Below are 19502 nucleotides of genomic sequence, written 5' to 3' on the forward strand. Positions count from 1 at the left end.
TGTAGCTGGTGGCCGTGGAGATCACCTTCCCAGGGTAGTTGTTTGTCACTGAGTTTTGGAGATTTCTTGGCTGGCTTCCGCTAAAGCACGCTTGAGTAATCCGAGCTGTGGTGGCGCCCAAGCTCTCGGGATAAAAGGAGTGTGTGTGTGTGTGTGTGTGTGTGTGTGTGTGTAGGGGGAGAGGGCGGGGATAGAAACGTCAACCCCCCCCCTCTTTTTTCTTTTTCTCCTTCCTGCAAAAGCTACACAAGTCGCCCCCTCCTCCCCCAGCCCGGTCGCCATCCTCGGGGTTCTGGGCAACTGCCAGGTTAAGCCCATTTGCACCGGAAAATTGGCGCTGTTTGGGAGAAGAGAAACAGATCGATTGCCCTTGTGACTCCCCGCCCCCCTTCTCACCCCACCCCCATCGTTCCCTCCCTCGTCCCTCCCCCGCCACCTCCCCTCACCCCGCCTCCTTCCCTCTCCCCACCCCCAAACCTCTCACCCGCGGCAGTCCGGTGCGAGGCCCCCTCCGGAAGGTGAGGGGAATGGATTGGACTCCGGTGGGTGAAGCGGGTGTCTAGAAGTGGTGCTAATGGGAAGAGATTTCTGGTTTCAAAAGAGGATGCTCTGCCACAAAGAGCGGCTCGCGCGCTGGCCTGGGCTCTAGCGGAGGAGAGATCCCGGGAGAACTCCGGAGCTCGCGGGGAGCGCTCCTCGGAAGACCCGGGTCAACATGCCTGTTCGCAGGGGGCATGTGGCACCACAGAACACATTTTTGGGGACCATCATACGGAAATTTGAAGGGCAAAGTAAGTTCATTTGTTCGCTTCTCTCTCCCTCGCTTTCTGCTTTGATAGTGTACTTGGCTTCCGCCGCTTACTAGCTGGGGAGATCGGCAACTCCAGGCTCTGTCAAGTTCAGAGGCTGTGAAACCGAGCCAGGAGGCTCGGATGGCAGCGGGAGTGTTCTCCCTCTAATATTAATTTTGATTTACATTTTAGATTATGGTCTCTATTGTAGAAGGCAATTTGATCCTCCTCTCCCACTGCTCCATTATCTGCCTTGCTACTTAATGTCCTACTATTCTACTATCTTAAAGGGGAACGTGCTAGTATAACATGGGTTTATATTTTTGAGGCTGTTTTATTGTACACTTTTGAAAGTCAGAAGCAGAGCAGACCCTACTATTTGAACAAGCGTATGTAAATGGTAGTAGGGATGTAAATGGCTATGCAAACTGTATTTTATCTTGGTAAATTGCAGGGCTGTGGAATGACAAGGATGCTTGCCTGCTGCTAGCTGACAGAAGCTAAACTTTGTATTGAATCAGTGCAAATATATGCCCAAAGAGAGAATTTGGGAAAGCAGTATCTTATCTTTTACTGGTTCCCAGTGCAAGCAGCTTATTATTCAAAATAATATTTCTGTCACTTTATTATCCTCTTAAAGTTTCCATTTAGAAATTTAAAAATTGAAGTATAATAAGTAAACCCCACAGATACTGAATGTAGAAAAAATTAATGTATTCATGTGGACCACCTACTGGAAATTAATAATTTTTATATAAGCATAGTAATCTTAAATACTAGACTTTTAAATTTATATTCTATGTTTTCTTAAATGTACATTAGCACATTTATATTGTATACTTTGCAGGGTTTTTTTTTCGGCACTGCATTTAATGATGTGAAGATCTAGTACCTTATGTACAAAATAAACTTGTACTTCCTGCATCACATTCAACCTGGAAATAGTAAATATATTATGTTATCAAAATAAATAAGTTTTTTGCACTAAATTTTCTATTACTGTACAAAATTTAAAGGTTCTCCCAAAGTAAAAGTAAAAAGGTGTTAACATGATATTGTGTAGGAAATTTATTTTTGGAAAAAATACATTATGAAAAGGTGATCATTTGCATTATTGAACTGTTAATAAATGTGAATTAGTTTTATTGCAAAGCTAGTTGTCTTTTTTTCTTTTTCTTAACAATGTGTGTAGTATGCCTTAGAGGAATAGAGAAAAGCCAGATCCAAGAATAACTACTTTGAGAAAGTTGTATTCTAAGGGACAGAGTTGAAGTGAAAAATTTGACAGTTACAAGATGTTTCAATGTTTTGGCTTATAAATTTTTTATCTTACATTTAAATGCTTTCTGGAAATATCAATGGGTCAGATGCTTGTTTGAATGTCCACTAGGACCCTTGGGAGTTGCAGCATTTGAGATCTGGACTATCAGGGAAATTGTGTTCTTGCAATTTGAAGAGTGATTTTTAAAATACCTTTGGTTAAAATTACTTTGGACCGTTATTCTAACTTTTAAAGTTTGTAGGATATTTTTGTGATTTTTTTTTTCTTGGAAAAGTCTGGGCAGTTAACATTTTGAGGAAGCACCTACATTTCAGAGCTCTTATTATGCAACAAATACGTTCACTGTTTATGAGAGTCTCATGGAAGCTTTTTAAAAGATGCCTTACCATCTTCTTATTACAGATAAAAAATTTATCATTGCAAATGCCAGAGTGCAGAATTGTGCCATCATCTACTGCAATGATGGGTTCTGTGAGATGACTGGTTTCTCCAGGCCAGATGTCATGCAGAAGCCATGCACCTGCGACTTCCTCCATGGGCCGGAGACCAAGAGGCATGATATTGCCCAAATTGCACAGGCATTGTTGGGGTCAGAGGAGAGGAAAGTGGAGGTCACCTACTATCACAAAAATGGTAAAGTTTATTTAGGATTCCTCATATTTTATTTCATTGAAAGGAAATTTTGATTACTGAAAGTCTGTGTGCAGAGACACTCCAGATATTTAATTGTACATGTATTCATTGCTTGTTATGTTTTAGTGCCCAAGAAGTATGAATATTCTTCTTAGATTAATAGAAAATGTTTTCTTCTTCACTAAGGGTACTTTGAAAGTGCAGTAACTTAATGTCACTGAGGATAAAATGTCACGAATCAGTTTTGCACACTCCTTCTCTAAGGACTAATACAAAGATCAATAATTTATTGCATGCATTGATATGTATTTGGTAGGAGAGAAACAGTTTCATTTTTTTGGACTTGAAAATATGTTTTATATTGAAGTATTGAAAACTGTGTAATCTGAAATTTAAGATTACAGCTATAAGCATTTCTTATCTCTTTAGGTGTTGATGTGCAACACCTCTTGTTTCTTTTGTTCATTTTTAAAAGAAGAGTAAGGATGATGTATAGGAACTTCTAAAAGTGGTCCAGAAAATCTGTGCATATTCAAATAGTAAAGGCTGTTCATGTATTTGATATTGTTCTAAAATAAGAAATATAGAATAGGAACTATGACTCTGTGAAGTTATTAGTACTCATTTTACAGCTGCATCAAAACTGGCATTTCAAACTTAAGGTCATGGCTCAACTTCAAGGACACGCTTCCTTCTTTTAGACTTGCCATGGGGGAGACATGCATACATTAAATACACAGTATTAATGAATTCCTGTGGATGAATACTCAGATATTCCCATTTTGATGCATCACATATTCTCAAATGTTGACACTTAATGATATTTGACAAGTTAAGTTTTAAATGTCAAACAATTTTTAAAAACACACATACGGCAGTTAATTTTGTCAATATTGTATTATTATCTACTTCTTTCTATTCCACTGACAGAAATTAATGGAGAGGAGGGGTATCTTCAGGTTTGGGGGGAACTCTTAAGTATTTGGTAAATGTGTGATATGCTATAGCCTATGTCATATAATGAGTCATCATTTGGTAAACCACAGAGAAAAAGTAGCAAGGAAAAGATTTAACTCTTCCTCTTCTTTCCTTATAATTAAATGTTTCATGATAGAATATGTACAGTTTTTAATTACTCTATTAAGTATTGCGTGAACTGAAGTGGTTATGTGCAACCAAGTATTACTGGAAAAACAGGTTTGTATAACTTTGTATTAATCTGGAATGAAAGCAATTATATGATTATCAGAGGGCATAGAGGTTGTTTTTAAATGTTGTCCCTCTTCCTCTCTTTCTCCATCAGTAGTGTTAGCATACTAGAAATAGCCTAATTATTTTATTGTCTTGAAGGCATGTATTGGACTGAAGGTCTCACTACCCAAATCAGCTTCTTTATTTGTATACCTGAAGCCAACAAACTGGACCTTTGACATGTTTTGAGTGTCTGACATTATTTCCCCATATGAATGTTTATTATGAAGTCAATTCAGTCTGTACTGTGGCTCTTCAGAGCATGTTGAACCATCTTTAGTCACTATGTTTTCTAGGCTATTCTATATTTCACACTTTTTCTTCAACTCTCAGATTTGAAGCATAAAATAAATTTGGTCTGCCCAATTGCATAGAACCTAAGTATAGTATGCAAAGTGTTTTTGAATAAAAATTAATATTACACTGCCACTGAAATGGTGATATTTTGAAATCTAGTTAGTTTGTTCATGACTGTATAAAATAATCTCAAAACACCTTAAAAGGCAATTTCATATGGAATCATGATTGTAAAAAGTTCTGTAGTAAAGATGTTAGTGTATTCAGAAATGTAAATTTTCTTCTGAATGATTTGCTTGGGTATATGAATTAAAGTTCTTGTTTTCTTACAAAAATTATTTGAAAGGTCTTTTAGGTATGGAAATGTCAAGCTTTGGTGGTAATTTTGTTCTGTTTTTTTTTTTTTTTTTTCCAGATTGTGATTCAGTCTTTAAGGACTTGGGTATCTTTAGCATTAACAACAAAAGTTGCCTATTTAGCTTTAATTGATGTGAGAAACGTGAGATGATTAGTCAAGATTTTTCTGGTTTTCCAAATTAAAATAATTAATTTAAATGAACTTTTTAGATTAGGATTCAGTCACACTTATTTTTTTAATGTGTTTTGTGTGTGTCTCTGTGTGTGTGTGTTGTTGATACTTTCAATACTTTTAAAAGAATCTTCAGAGCATATTGGTTTCATTCACATGCCAACTGTAAAATCAGTCAGAACTTCTGAAGTTCAAGTGCTTTAATAGTCTTACATCTTATAGACTTGCCAGGCATTGTGCATTTATAAAAGCAGGAAAAGAAAAAATAAATCAACATTTTCATTGGTTTGCTTCTCAAAGGTTCTTAATTCTTAATAATTGAGGTCATTCACTTTTGGTAGTTTCTTGGTTTCTTGACTATTTACAGTAAATGCTTCCTTGACTTATTCTTAATTTAGCCTTTTATAGGAATATAGAAAATCGTGTTATAAGCACAATGAGGAAGTTAACAACAAGTTGAGATACTCTGTTTTCACTTTCTCTATTTATTCAAAATGGAGTAGCAAATGTATGAGCAAGGCATTATTTCTGAAATTTGTTTTCCAAAGTAACCAGAGGCTTTTTAAGCTGGTTAAACTCATAATCTATGCAAGGAGTTCACATTGGTACAGTGTGCTGTGAACCGCATGATCCATTGTGAAGCAACACTTCCTACATCGCTCCTTTATGTGTTTGTGCTAGGTACAATTGGCCTTGCTGTTTGCCAGAATATCAATTTTTGAAAACCTTGTTATTTGCAATAGGAATATTTGACAGCCCTTCCTTTGAGGAGTCTATTTTACAGTTTAAATCATTATTGCATAAATCATTCTTGGCAGCTGTGAAATATTGCTTGAGGTGATGAAGCTGTAAATCTTTTGACATAAAATTCTAATTATACAAAACTATAATTATGCCAAGGCTTATATAAGGATGGGCATGTATTTTAATAGTGTAATATATTCACTTTAAAAGCAACATTTTTAGGCATAGTGATTGAAAAATCACAAATACTTCAGTTATTAACTAGTCCATCATTCTGGAAGTAGGAAAAAAAAAAACCAAAACAAAAGATAGTTTAGCTGGTCATCCCTTAGTTTATTGCTCATCTGGTCTGGGATGCATGCTGCAATAAAATTAGCTAGTTAAAGTGCTAAAACCCCTTCAATCACATTTAGATATGCTTTAAATTATCAAACAACTTTAAACATTTGGAAAAATAAAAGTAAATTTCTCCAGGACAAATAAGGATCCTTAGAAGGAGAACATGATCTAAAGTGTTTTATTTTAGTGGTCATAGCATTCCTGTATTTTTGGCATTATGCTTCCAGGTGTATTAAAATGACAATTTTGTTAACAAAACAGAAATGTGTAGTACTACTTTCTTCATCTTTGAAGCTTATTTTAAAGAACTGAGGGATGAGTAGGGGCTGAAGAAAGATTTTGCCTAATCCAGAAAATATCCAGAAAGCAAAGTTACAGCGGCAAATTTAATGCAACTAAACACAGGAAGAGGTCTTGGTTCGCTAACACAGAACCTGCTCTCTCTGACAATTATGCAGAATGACCTTCTTTAAAGTGCTGATTTGTGAGTAAAGATGAAGATGCATGTTGAGCTCCCCCTCTCTCTAAGGAAATGTTTTAAGCCCTAGGGAACAGAAGGAGGATCTGCAGTGGAAGATACAACTTGATCTCTGCTTTCAGAACCAAGAGGCACTTATGTTCATTTCTGTCTTCTAATCCCTGGATGTTTTCATGAAATTGTTTTCAAAGAAAAAGAATATATGAACTATAGATTGAAGGTTTTTATAGAGAGAACTTACAAAATTTAGGACTCATTGCCACTCTTCTTCTATTTCCCAACCTTAAAATAAAGTTAGTAATGTACATTTACACATTATATTTAATATAATTACATATAATGTAAACACCTTTTACTGCTTACGTATAATAATTTGTTAAAGAAGCAATGCAGTTCAGTTAAAATTTTAACAGTACAAACATAACTATTACAATAGCTTTCTATAAGTTATAAGAAACATAATATATTCAGCTCTCCTAATTCTTGGATTGTGTAGTAGAGATACAGATGGTATTTCTTAAGACAAGAATAGAAATATATATCATGTGTGGGTAATTCAGGCAATAAGAAACATTTCCAAGGAGTATGTTGCCTATAATTTGTTTTGGTGTCATTTTAACTCTTTGTTTATACTATTCCATGTCCTACTGATAGGATATTATAGCAACAAATAATCCTAAAACTCATTTCCTTCCACCTACCTAAATTTCATTACCTCCCATGTGTTCTGGATATTATACTTGTTCAATTGTATTTATTGGTGAAATGAACATTGTCAAGAAACAGTCTTCCTCACAATGTGAAAACTTTGTTTCGTTATTGTTCCCAGTGAAACCAAATGGCTTGAAAATAGGAGTGAGCTCTTGTTTATTGATCCTCTTATGCCACCTGCTAGTACTATACCTGTAAGCAGTTCTGATGCTAGAAAGAAGTGATGTTTTCTGTGGCTTGAGAGATAACTGCTTGGTTATTTTTATACCCAAAGGACTTGAGAACAGAGTCAGTTTAAAACAATGGGACTAGAATAGGTTTAATGGAAAGAACTTGCTTCTACTGGCCTCAAAGTGTTTTGGTTTGTTGTTACTGTTGCTTGTTATAAATAACTACTGAATCAACTGCTGGCAGCCAGCCTGCCATGAGAGTCCCTGCATACTTGAACCACAGGGAAGTAGCAGTTGGAGTATGAAGTATGGAGGCATCACCTTGCGTCTGGCCATCTATACTAGAAACCTTAGGTCATTTTATGTTTGTTTTTTTTTTTTTCTCTCCCCCTTCACTCTAAACCCAGCTGGTGACCAAATCCTTTCAGTCTTTACATCTGAAATATCTCACAATGCTATTCCTACTTCTCCATCCACTGTCAAGTGCTCTGATTGAAGTCAGCTTAGTCCTTCTGAAGTATTGAATCCAGATTCCCTCCCTCTCTAATCCCTTCTCCACAATGCCATCAGAGAGCTATTTCTGAAACATGAATCACTTACTCCGATGACTTATTGGAGCCATAATCATAGTAAATAAGTTACATGTATTAAATGATGGGTACAACAACCCCATAGATATACATACTCTTATAACCATTTAATAGAAAGAAACAGACCCACAGAGACTGAGCAATTTGTGAGACCACACATGGCTCCTAAGTGGTAGAACTGAGCCCTCAACAGCTTTGCCTTACTGTTGCACAGTGCACTTACATTATATCTCAGCCTAATGTATTAGATTCTTTCTCAGTAGGTTTGGTGACCTTCAGAGTTAACTTGGATTTTCAAGGAGGGTATTTTTTGAGGAGCCACAATAAATTTACTTTGCTCTGACAATAACTAGATATATTTAACCAAGTTTACTTTCTTGGTTCTTTAATTTTCCTTTTCTAACATGTATATTTGGAGAATAGCATCTACTTTGTTAGGCTGATTGAAATATGCTGCACTCAGTAAACAGCATAGCTTTATTTCTGACATGGTTTCTTGCCCATAATGTGCTCAATAAATATCAACTAGTTGAATACATTGCCAATTCTGTTTCACTTACAAATCTTATGTTCCAATCATACTTTACTGCACTTTTATACACCCAAGGGTTTGCTCACCTTTCAGAAGCTTTCTTTTATAATAAATACTTCAAAGTCTCCCTGAATGGATTTGCCCTTCCCTCTGCTTCTCACCCTGCAGAAATCATCATCATCCTTCCAAAGACAGATCAAAAGACTTCTTTGTAAAGTCATTGCTGATGTCTTTACTGCCTGCTCCCCTGTGTCTTCAACCACTGTGTTCTTAATTCCAATGTAGACTTTCCAGTGGGCTACATATTATTGTATATCATGGTAGTTAATTTTATCTATTTTCTGAGCAAATTTAGAGGAATTACTAAGTCTTGTTAATTTCTGTGCCCTGAATATATGGATGTCAAGTGGGTGCTCAATTTTTACTTAAAAAATGAAAAGGGCATGTGGGATGGTACAATGGAATCGAAGAAACAAACAGGTTTAGATCAAGAGATTTCCCAGAAACCAAGATATAGGGTAAATGATTTTTTTTTTCTTTTTTTGGCACGGGGGATTGAACTCAGGGAAACTCATACACTGAGCCACATCCCCAGCTCTATTTTACGTTTCATTTAGAGACAGGATATCACTGAGTTGCTCAGTGCCTTGCTTTTGCTGAGGGTGGCTTTGAACTCTGAATCCTCCTGCCTCAGCCTCCTGAACCACTGGGATTATAGGAATGTGCCACCACGCCTGGATGGTTTTTGTAATTTTCTTAGGAGCACTTCTGTACTATTTTTCAGAACAATTTTCTTCTTAATTTTATTAATTACCATATTTCTTTGTTTATTAATCTAAAATGTTAAATGTTTTAATGCCCTGTAGCTATACATATAGTCAGAAAAATATTTAACGAACTTAGGGAGGAACTATGAATCAGAAGTTATCAATCAGTTACCACAGGTGCCACTTACTGGCCACCCCACTACTGACTCACAGTTGTTCCCAACAATCCCTAACAAACAATCCCAAAGACCTCTTCTGCCCTTTTCTTACTTACTTGTATTTTTTGTGTTTGATAGATTTTCTCTCCTCACTGCTTATGTTACACAATACTTTTTATATGTATTACAATATTTTATCATTCAGTGTTTTCTTGAAAATTCTTAATCAACAATGAAGCTTAATCTCAGGGTAACACAATAATGAATATATAAAACCTAAAGCAATCTTTTGTTATTAGTAAAAAATAACAATCATTAATTACAATCATGAAATGAATGTTTTCTCTCTCTTGGCTGTGCTGTCTGCAACAGAATCAGACAGCGGCAAAACATTAATCACAACAGTGAGGAAACAGTCCTATTACTGAACAATTAAGAAAGTCAAATTTCTACTTGTCCCAGGTGAGTTATGAGAAAACAGAGTACCAAGCTCCTATTGTCATGAATGAACATCCCATAATATCCTTTTCTTTCTCCTTTAATTTAAATTTAAATTCTAATTAAGAAGAGCAAAGTGTTCTTTCTGTGAAAATTCAAACTATGGCTCCCTATGACCTCTCCCCAGTTGAAATAGGCCTCCTGTGTACAAACTTGTCTTTTTTATGGTTTCCACTGTCTTGTAGAATGTCTCTTGGTACTTTTCACTCAGAAAAGGAGTAAAATTAGCTGTGGCTATGCTTCATGGGTATTAATTTTGGGAGGGGTGAGAGAGGACTGTGGGTAGTTTCTGCCCTTAGTTGGCTCCATTCATAAGGTGATCTCAAGTTAGACTGTGCCTGCTGGGGCATGCCAGGCTCCTTGCATAGTGGTGCGCATTTTATTCCCAAATGATCAGCTAGAAATTATTATTTCAGCAGGTGGATTTCCACCACTGCAAGCTTTATTGTGTTGTTTTTTTCTTACCCTCACTTCTCCCCACCTTCCTCTAGGACTATTAGAACTGTTTTATATATGTTATTGTGTGTTGGTTTTGATAGAACATTAATTCTTGCATGTTGTTTAAAACATTGGTAGAGCTCAGAAAACTTGGATCATGTCGCCTCTCAATATACACCACTGACCTCTGCTCAAAATATTCTTTTAAATTTTATTCAGTGAAATCTGTGCTAATGACACAAGATGATAGGCATGATGACAAAAATTAATGTAAGAAAAAGTGGTGGTTTATAGTCAATTTCTTAAAGAAAAGTAAACAACAAAAATTGGGACAAACTAAATAAAGTATTTCCTTACCAAAAAAAAAAAAAAAACTTGTATTAGAAAAGATCACACATTGAAATCAATCTTAAGGTCTTCATATACACTAATTAAGATCATTTCTACTTGACAAAAATCAGTGTTAGAGCTAATAACATGATATGGTGAACGAATAATTTTTAATCAGGTTTTTGTTTACCTTTCATACTACATTAGTCAATATTTCTTTTAGTTTTTCTAGAAAATCCTATGTGTACAGTTCATTTTCTTTAATATTATTAACCAGTTGATCTTTAACTATTCATTTATTCAAGTGTGTTTTACACAATGGATGTACTTTCCAGATGTTAATTCTCATAGTCTTTCCAATAGTCTACCCAAATTAGATCCCCAAAAGACTAATGCCTATTGAATCCCAGTTCTATTATTGGTTCTTCATAGAAATTCCTTTGTCTGATTTTCATGACAACTTTAGGAGTAGAAATTACTGTATTATTTCATTCTACAGATAAGTTAATTTGAGATTCAGAGAAGTTAAGTCAAATATTTATGATCACAGAGCAAGGTGGAAGTAAAGTTTACAGCTTAGATTTGTCTGTGCTTGCTGATTCTATATATCGCCTTCAAATGATATAGTTTTTAAGGGTAACCTTTCCCCATTTTATATATCCTCCTTCTAGTTCTGAATCGTAGATTCTATTATTCATCCAAAGTGTAAATCTAACCAGTTTAGTTCACACCAAAAAGTGAATGAAACAAAGTTCACCATAAATGTTTTGCAATTAAAACAATATCATCAGTCAAAATGAATCTCTCTGGCAGCATGTTACAGTTCAGCGAAGTGAGGGTAGCTAGGATTTGCTTATAGTCCCTCCATAATTATTAGTGACTCTCTCTTTTCTATTAAAAGCGTGCCAGTTTTGAGATATAAATTATACAGTTGACTCATAGTTGAGGCACAATTTTAGTTAAGCATCCCTCATCTGCTGTTTGTCTGGTCCTTGTCCAGGAAGTCAGGGAGGAATTTCCCATCGCACTGTGATTCAGTCCTAAGGATCTGTGCAGTGTTCTTTCTCTTTCCCATAACAAGAATTTTATTTCCTGGCAAGATGATGTGATTTGAAAAAAATTCACCATTAGTATTTATAAAGGAAATTATAATTTACTAGTATGGAAAGTTCCTGGTTATTTAAAACTCCTCCACATTTCTCCATCTTGAGCCAAATGTCAGACTCAGCACATACCTATCCTGCGTTTGAGCTCCTCCCAGAGGCCACCACCCTTAGGACTCCTCTATCTGTACACGTGACTCCTTCATCCTGGGATAGCCTTCATGACCCCTTCCTATACCATTCATCAACACCCTCTAATTTTAAGCAAACTTCTGTGCAGTTTCAACCTCAGCTCCTTTTCAAGGTCTCCTCTAAATCCTCAGGCAGCTTTTTTTCCACGTTCCCTAACATTTTTTCCTTGTCTCTATTAGGACACTTATGAAATTATAGTGTGGTAATTTGTTTCTATGTCTGTCTCTTCCACTCAACTTTGAACATTTTGAAGAGACTTATTAAGACACTCATGAAAAACTAAAGGAAATGGCTGAATAGCAAAGGGTAGATTTAAAGTAGCCCAGGAATACACCTATTTATAAGTGAAAATGTCTACAAGGTAGCAGGGGCTGGAAAAGTCTTATGCATTTATCCATTCATTTACTCATTCAACATCTAGTGTCAATAATTTTGCTAGGGATGAGAACTGTAAAAATTATCAACTTATTTATTAATTGAGAAATAACAATGTACTATCATATAGTTTATATATTTTAAAGAAGTTTATTATAATATTTAGAAAACTATCTCTGTAAAAACACTTAACAAGTAATCATCCTCCTTAGTCAAGAAGGAGAAACATGAATGGTCAGAACAGTCCAGATAGATCTTTAGTGCCTACACACCATCTGCTGATTTTGATGGGGGCATTCACAGGTCAGTGAAGAGAAGAATTTGTCTGCTCTTGCTTATAATAACATATGCAAGTTTTCAAGTAATCCCAACACTCCCTGCACCTCCTCCATTAAATCCACATGATAAAATACTAATAAAATCTTGCAATTATTCTGATGTCATTTTCTGCTATTTTCCCACACACACTGAAAATAGCTTCATCTTTATACTGGTCTCCCAACATAGTGAATTCATTTTTCCTAACCCTGAATCATGAACTTAGATTATAAAGCCTTTATGGTATCAGAAGTCACTTCATCAGTCACATCCTGATACAGGACTTCAACACCTCAGGAAGGACTTCTTATTTTTACTTTCTCTCTGTCTGTCTGTCAAAGTGATTTAACTGTGATGTTTAAAAAATTAGAAAATACAGAGAGAAATTAAAAAGTAAAGACATATGGTCTTGAAACTAAGAGATATCAACTGCTAAAATAATGGCATGTATTCCATCTATATTTTTTTATATAAATACACTCATACCTCTCTGTGTGTGCATGTGGACATTACCAGGACAACACTATAAATTTTGTACCAATCAGTAGCTTGTTTTCCTCACTGAGAAATTCATACTGAACTTGCATGTTTTAATGATTACATGGACAGACTGTAAATTATTTTAATATTTACAAATATAGCCTTAAAGGAAATAGCATGTTACCATGGATACCTTATTAATAAACACTTTACAATTTCCAACTTTTTTACAGTTGTAAAAACATACCAAGATTCTGTTGCCCAACCTGTACCATTCTAAGCCTAGTATATTCTTATAGAAATATTATTGCTGGCTATAACAGTATGTGTATCTTTGATACTTCTTGTTACATGCTCTGAAGGGGAATGCATTTAAGTAGCCATTTCATGAATATAATTAAATTTGGCATGCCTTTTAATTGTTGTTGAGCAAATATAAGTAGTATCTTATTTTCTGATAATTAAATTTAACCCAAAGTGTTTTTTACAAAAACATGTATAGAAAATATTTGAGGCAATTTATTTTCTTTGTTAAAGAAACTAGTGCCGAGTATCATCATCTCTAGGGAACATGACTATTCAAATACTCCTGTGAATAACTGACCGACTAGCCTGGACACCCCATCCCACACCATTCTTTCCAATCTGCTCTTCACATTCAGATTTGTCTTTCAGTGATTTTCTTGCAGTTTTCCACATCTCAAATTAATACCAGTCATTTACTATTTAAATAATTTACTAATTAAAAGTTAAAGCATTCTTTGAACTTTTTCCTTTTTTTCTATATGAAATAAGTTGGATTTTAATTTAAACATTTCTTATTATCTACATAAACTGTGATAGAAAGTATGTGAAGAGTTTCTATTCAATAGTTTTTACTCAGATATATGAATTTTCTATAAAAATTTATAGCTTTGCTTAGATGCAAAGTGATAAGTAAAAATGTACTTGTATACCACAAATTGAATCAAATGCTCAAAATTTCACAATAATGTCTGAGGAAATATATAAGCAATATGAACTCAACACTGTATTAGATAAACTACCAACATTATCTCAATATCCCAATATAATACTATTGAAGTGACTGCAGAGAAAGATCATTCTCTACCTGGGCAGCTTTACTGAGCTCAGACATGCAGAGCTCAGGTAATCTGATCTTTCTAGTTGTGACTCAATTCTCAGGTCTTCCCTCCAGGTGTTCTTTATAATGAATGTCACTTAACCAAGGCTCAGTAGGATTTATGGATTCTCACACTGCTGTTCTCAGAATTTGCTCCCTAAATAAATAACTACACAGAGATGCCACTAATGATGCACAACTTCTACTGTCCCATTAGTTGGCATCTATTCAGTTCTCATTGTAAAATCGCAGGACTTATCTCTGAAGTCCACATCTCTAAAGTAAACAGAAGGCATCCTGCTGAAATTTATACCTGCTAACATTCATTATTTTAAATATATTCACTGCAATGTGTGTATAGTATGAGTTATGTAACCTTTTCATTTTTATTATTGGCTCATTTGAGGTTGCCAATATCTTCAATGATAATTTGCCTTTTTAACATACTTCCTATCAAAAAGTTTGATTGATTTCATTTTTTTGGAAAATATGAGCAATAATGATTGCATTCTCTAAATCTTTGCCAAGTAGTAGTTTATAATGTATAAAGCTAACTGGGGAAACTATAATTCTACTACACAAAAGACAATCTCAAGTATAAAAGAATATACAAAGTATTTTCATGAGTACTTCTATGACATTTGAAGAAGCGATAGTAACCTATATTTAAAATACAAAGAATGAAGATGAAACTTGGTATTTTAACTGATTTAACTGCACGAATGCCTAGAAACAACAATAAAAAACATGCCAAATATTTCATCACTTTCAGTCGGGCAGAAGTTTTAGATGCTATTCTCTGTTACAGATACAAAGAAACAAGGACTCAGACCAGAAGCCTTTTTTATTATGCTAATAACATTATAATGTTACTAGTCAGGACTTCCTTACAACATATCCCATTGCTCCAGTTAAAATAATTACCTTCTTCTCATTCTCATATTCAATTTAAACATAACCCATAACTCAAATTCTAGAGTTGTTTTCCTAGATTAATAATATGAATGAATTAAATAATAGAGTATGATTGGAGCACTTTAAATAATTTTAAGAATTGCTGTCACTTATTGAGCAGTTATGATGTGCCAGTACTCTTCTAAAAATCTTCATTTAAAAAAATTCTATAAGAAGTAAAATTTCTTGATTGACATACTGAGGTGTAAACTCATTCCTCCCCTTCTCCATCCATCATGTAATGAGAATGAAAAAATGTCTAATTTATAGCAAAGGTGTGGAAAAAATTGAAACCTAACTACTTTAAAGAAAATCTGTAGATTAAAAATACCCAATATGTGCTAAGGTGGTGACATAATTCAGTATCCAAAGGATGAATATTTTGAAAAAGATAGGGAGAAGTTATTCAAGAGGAAAAATCCAGGATTGTTCCAGGCAAACTGCAAATACGGGCACTGTAAGTACAACCTGTATCTGACATTGTATGTCCGATTTTTCAGAATGTATATCCTTCTATAGAATAGGCTTTTCATGAACGTTTTTTAGGCTTTCCAAACTGGTGAGTTAAAAAATGTAGCCACTCATTTTTGCAAAGCCTAAAATGCATACTGTTTAGACAAAGACAGTATCTTACAATCTAGAGAAGTGAGTCAGAATTCCTCTAAAGAATACATTGCACCTGCTGACCTCTTTGAAATAGGACTACAAATGAATCCCTCTATAAATACCATGTTGACGGTTCTTAGTAAAGGGAATTAACCTCAACCATTTTGTGAACCATTGTGAGTCAGGAGAATAGCAATGTACTAAAGGTAAAAAGATTGAGTTCATTGTTGAATACCAACAGACTGTTACAGGATATCTTCCACTTTCAAAAGGATCTTTATCTTGAACTCTACTAAAGCCTGGCTGTGTATAGAGCATGTGCACAGTTAGGTTTTAGTTTAGTTTTGTTTTGTTTTTTCCCAACTTCTCCTTCCAGCCTCGGTTGCATGGGTCAGTCTGTTTGTAATTCTGTGATAAAATTATTCTTGCATCACATGTAAAATTTCTTGTTTGATGGATATATATTAAGTAGGGGGGGACATGCCCAGAAAAGTTGGAGCTGATAGCATCCAAGGATAAAGTCATCAATATTCTGATAAGAAATAATGAAACATTAATTAGTTTATTTAGATTTTGCAATGTAAAATCAATTTATTTGTCCTCATGAACTTAAGTAGAAATTAATCTCTTCAGTTTCAAAAGGAAAGTACAGACATTTAAAAGTCAAAATAAAAGACTATGAAATTGGGACTGGGACAGAGGTCAGTGGTAGAGCTCTTGTCTAGCCTGCACGAGCTCTGGGTTCAATGTCAAGCATTTCCACCACCCCCCTCCCCAGAAAAAGGAAAAAGAAACAAAAATTTTAAAAAGTGACGGATACAGTTGGTATTCTAATATCATTTGCATTTTTGTAGATTTAGTTTTGTAAATTTAGTGTTACAATCCAAAAACGGGGAAAAAAATCCCTGAGAATTACACTAGATATCAATCTTTTGCATCTCTTTCATATTCAACTCCCCTTTTCTTTCAAATTACCCCCAATTCTTGAAATCATTTCACATGATGAAATATTACTAAAAGATAATGCACAAAATAAATGTAGCTATGAAAAAACTATAATCTGCACACACTTATATGCCTGATTTCTTGTTGATTTATGGTGTCTCTTTGACTCTGTATTTGCTAAATAAAAGTTTATGAAATAAGAAAATATTTGAATAGACACATTATGAAATTTATATGATGTAAGGAGATGGAGTTTACAATACTGTGAGTGGTCATAGTTTCAACTGAAAAACATTTCTCCATTTAATGAATAAACAAACAAACAGCATCAATCACAACAACAAACAGACTTTCAGTCAGGATTATTTTCAGATTATCCTTAGTGAAATACAGTCATAGAAAAGAATAGCACTTGATGTGATTTTGGAAGTCATTTCCTCTTGTTACCATTTTCCCTCAATTCTTTATTCCATTGTCCTTCCTCTAAACAAAGCCAAACAAACAATCCACCCCCCATAAAGATTACAGAAATTCTTGACAGCTCAAACACAAATTTACTGTTGTCTTTCAAATAACAACAGATTAGCATAGTTGTAAAATTACAGGATAGAATGATCTGTGTGTCTTACTTTGCTATAATCACTTCAACTAAATAATTTTTTTTAAATATTCAGACCTACAGAAGGAATGCAAAAATATCACAATGGGACTCTTATAAACTTTACATATAGGTTCAGTTATTGTTTACAAGTCAACGCATTTGCTTTTATTTCTTAGTATTGGAATTTCACATATTGCTATTTTGCATGTACTCACTTCTTTTGCTGACCCATTTGAATTTGTTTGCAGAGATGCTGACTCTTAAGTAGTTCAATATATTATCTTCTAATTATAAGAAAATTCTCTTTTGTAACTCCAGAGTAATTCTCAAATTCAGGATGTTTTGCATATATTACTTAATATATTTGCATATATTACCTAATATACTCTAAATTCAGATTTTCTCAATCATCCCTATGTTGTCCTTTAGATCATTCAATTTTAACAATTCAGGGTTTGAACTAGTACTATACATTGCAGTTTATTGTTGTATTCCTTTAGTTCCCTTTAATCAAAATGAGTTTCTCAGCCCTTGATTTATTTTATGACATTGGTTTCTTTAAGAAAAAAGCTCATTGTTTTACAGAATACTCAATTTGGATTTGTTTGATGAATTCTCATGACTTGATTCAATTTGTGAACTTTTCTTATATTTAATACCTAAGTGATGTTATGTTTTCTGAGCATCATCAGAAACACTTGGTGTCAGCTTCTCCCATTATTGGTGATGTTATCTTTGATCACTTGTCAAGTTCTTCTGTGTGCGTTTTGAAAAAAAATTACAAAATTAAATTTTAAAATATCTTTGAAATAACATTAGTAGAATAAATTTAACAAAAATATGCAATACTTCCTCAGTCATGAGTATAGTTTGGAGAAATTAAAGAATAAATAAACAAAAGGAGAATTGTGAGTCAGCTTGTTGCTGTGACCAAAATACCTGATATCAATAACTTAAAGGAGGGAGAGTTTATTTGGGCACACAGTTTCAGAGGTATTAGTCTATGGTTAACTAGATCCACTGCTTTGAGCCTGCAGTAAGGCAAAAAATAATGGCAGAAAGATGCAGTGAAGAAAAGCTTTCCAGCTGCAGGGGGATGGTGGAATTTCTGACTGGAAAAATAAATCCTCTCAGGGCACGCCCCCAGTGACCTGCTTCCTCCAAATAGGTCCCACCTCCCCACATTCCATCCAGCTATCAAAGATTGGATCCAGAGCCATCATGATTACATCATTGTGGAAATGCTCCATCTATGACTCTTGCTGCATTGAGTACCATGCTTTTAACACATGAGCTTTTGGGGGACTTTCCAGATCCAAACCATAAGAGAGTTATTACATGATCACAAATCTAAAATCCCAATGAGATAAAGTCCACTCTTCCTAAGTTAATCTAGACAAAATGATAGTACACTCAAATTAGCGAGTTGATTTAAAAACTTATAATAAAACACAAATGTTCTAGAACAGCTGAATAATCATGGAAAAGAAGAACAAAGTTGGAAGACTGAAACCACCTCATTAAAAAAAAAAAATTACTCAATTCCTCTAAAGCTACAGCAATCATGGAGTGCGATAGTAGGATTGGTATGGACATATTGATCAATGGAACAGAATTGTCCATAAATAGATCCTCACATATACACTGAATTGATTTTTTTAAAGATTTTTTTTTTTTGGTTAGACACAATACCTTTATTTCATTTATTTATTTTTATAAGGTGCTGAGGATCGAACCCAGGGCCTTGCTCATTCCAGGCAAGCGTTCTACCACTGTGCCACAATCCTAGCCCTGAATTAATTTTTGATAAGGGCATTAAAGTAATTCAATGAGTGAAAGCAAGTCCTATCCACAAGTGAGACAATAGCTGGAAAAGTGTGAGAAAAACTGAATCTTGATAAACTACATGGCACTACACACAAAATGAATTTCATTTAACTTATAAACCTAAACACAAAAGCTCAAATTATAACATTTCCAGAAATAAATAGAAAAAAAAATCTTTATATATTTGAGTGGGTAAAGATTTCTAGGAAGAGATACAAAAGGTACTAAACATAGGAATAAAAATTGATGAATTGGATATAGCCAAAATTAAAAACACATGCACTTCAAAAAGTTCCATTAAGAAAATGAAAACTGACACGAATTGAAAGAAAACATTCCATATATTTATTTGACAAAGGAATCATATTCTATAATGTGTGTGTGTAAAAGATGCCTCTCAATAGAGAAATTTTATATGTGTGTGCATGTAAAATAAGTAA

The 19502-nt window shown here is 34.4% G+C and overlaps 1 protein-coding gene across 1 annotated transcript in view; it reads left to right on the plus strand.

Moving 5' to 3' along the window:
* The first annotated feature begins 715 nt into the window (after positions 1 to 715).
* Positions 716 to 19502, plus strand: part of Kcnh7 (potassium voltage-gated channel subfamily H member 7) — a 462823-nt gene continuing 444036 nt past the window's right edge. The window contains exons 1-2 of the mRNA XM_027938014.3: positions 716 to 791; positions 2476 to 2706. Coding sequence (XP_027793815.2) covers positions 716 to 791; positions 2476 to 2706 — 307 coding nt within the window. The remainder of the gene's footprint in view (positions 792 to 2475; positions 2707 to 19502) is intronic.

The sequence above is a fragment of the Marmota flaviventris genome, chromosome 11 (assembly GCF_047511675.1).
Source record: "Marmota flaviventris isolate mMarFla1 chromosome 11, mMarFla1.hap1, whole genome shotgun sequence".
Classification (NCBI taxonomy): Eukaryota; Metazoa; Chordata; class Mammalia; order Rodentia; family Sciuridae; genus Marmota; species Marmota flaviventris.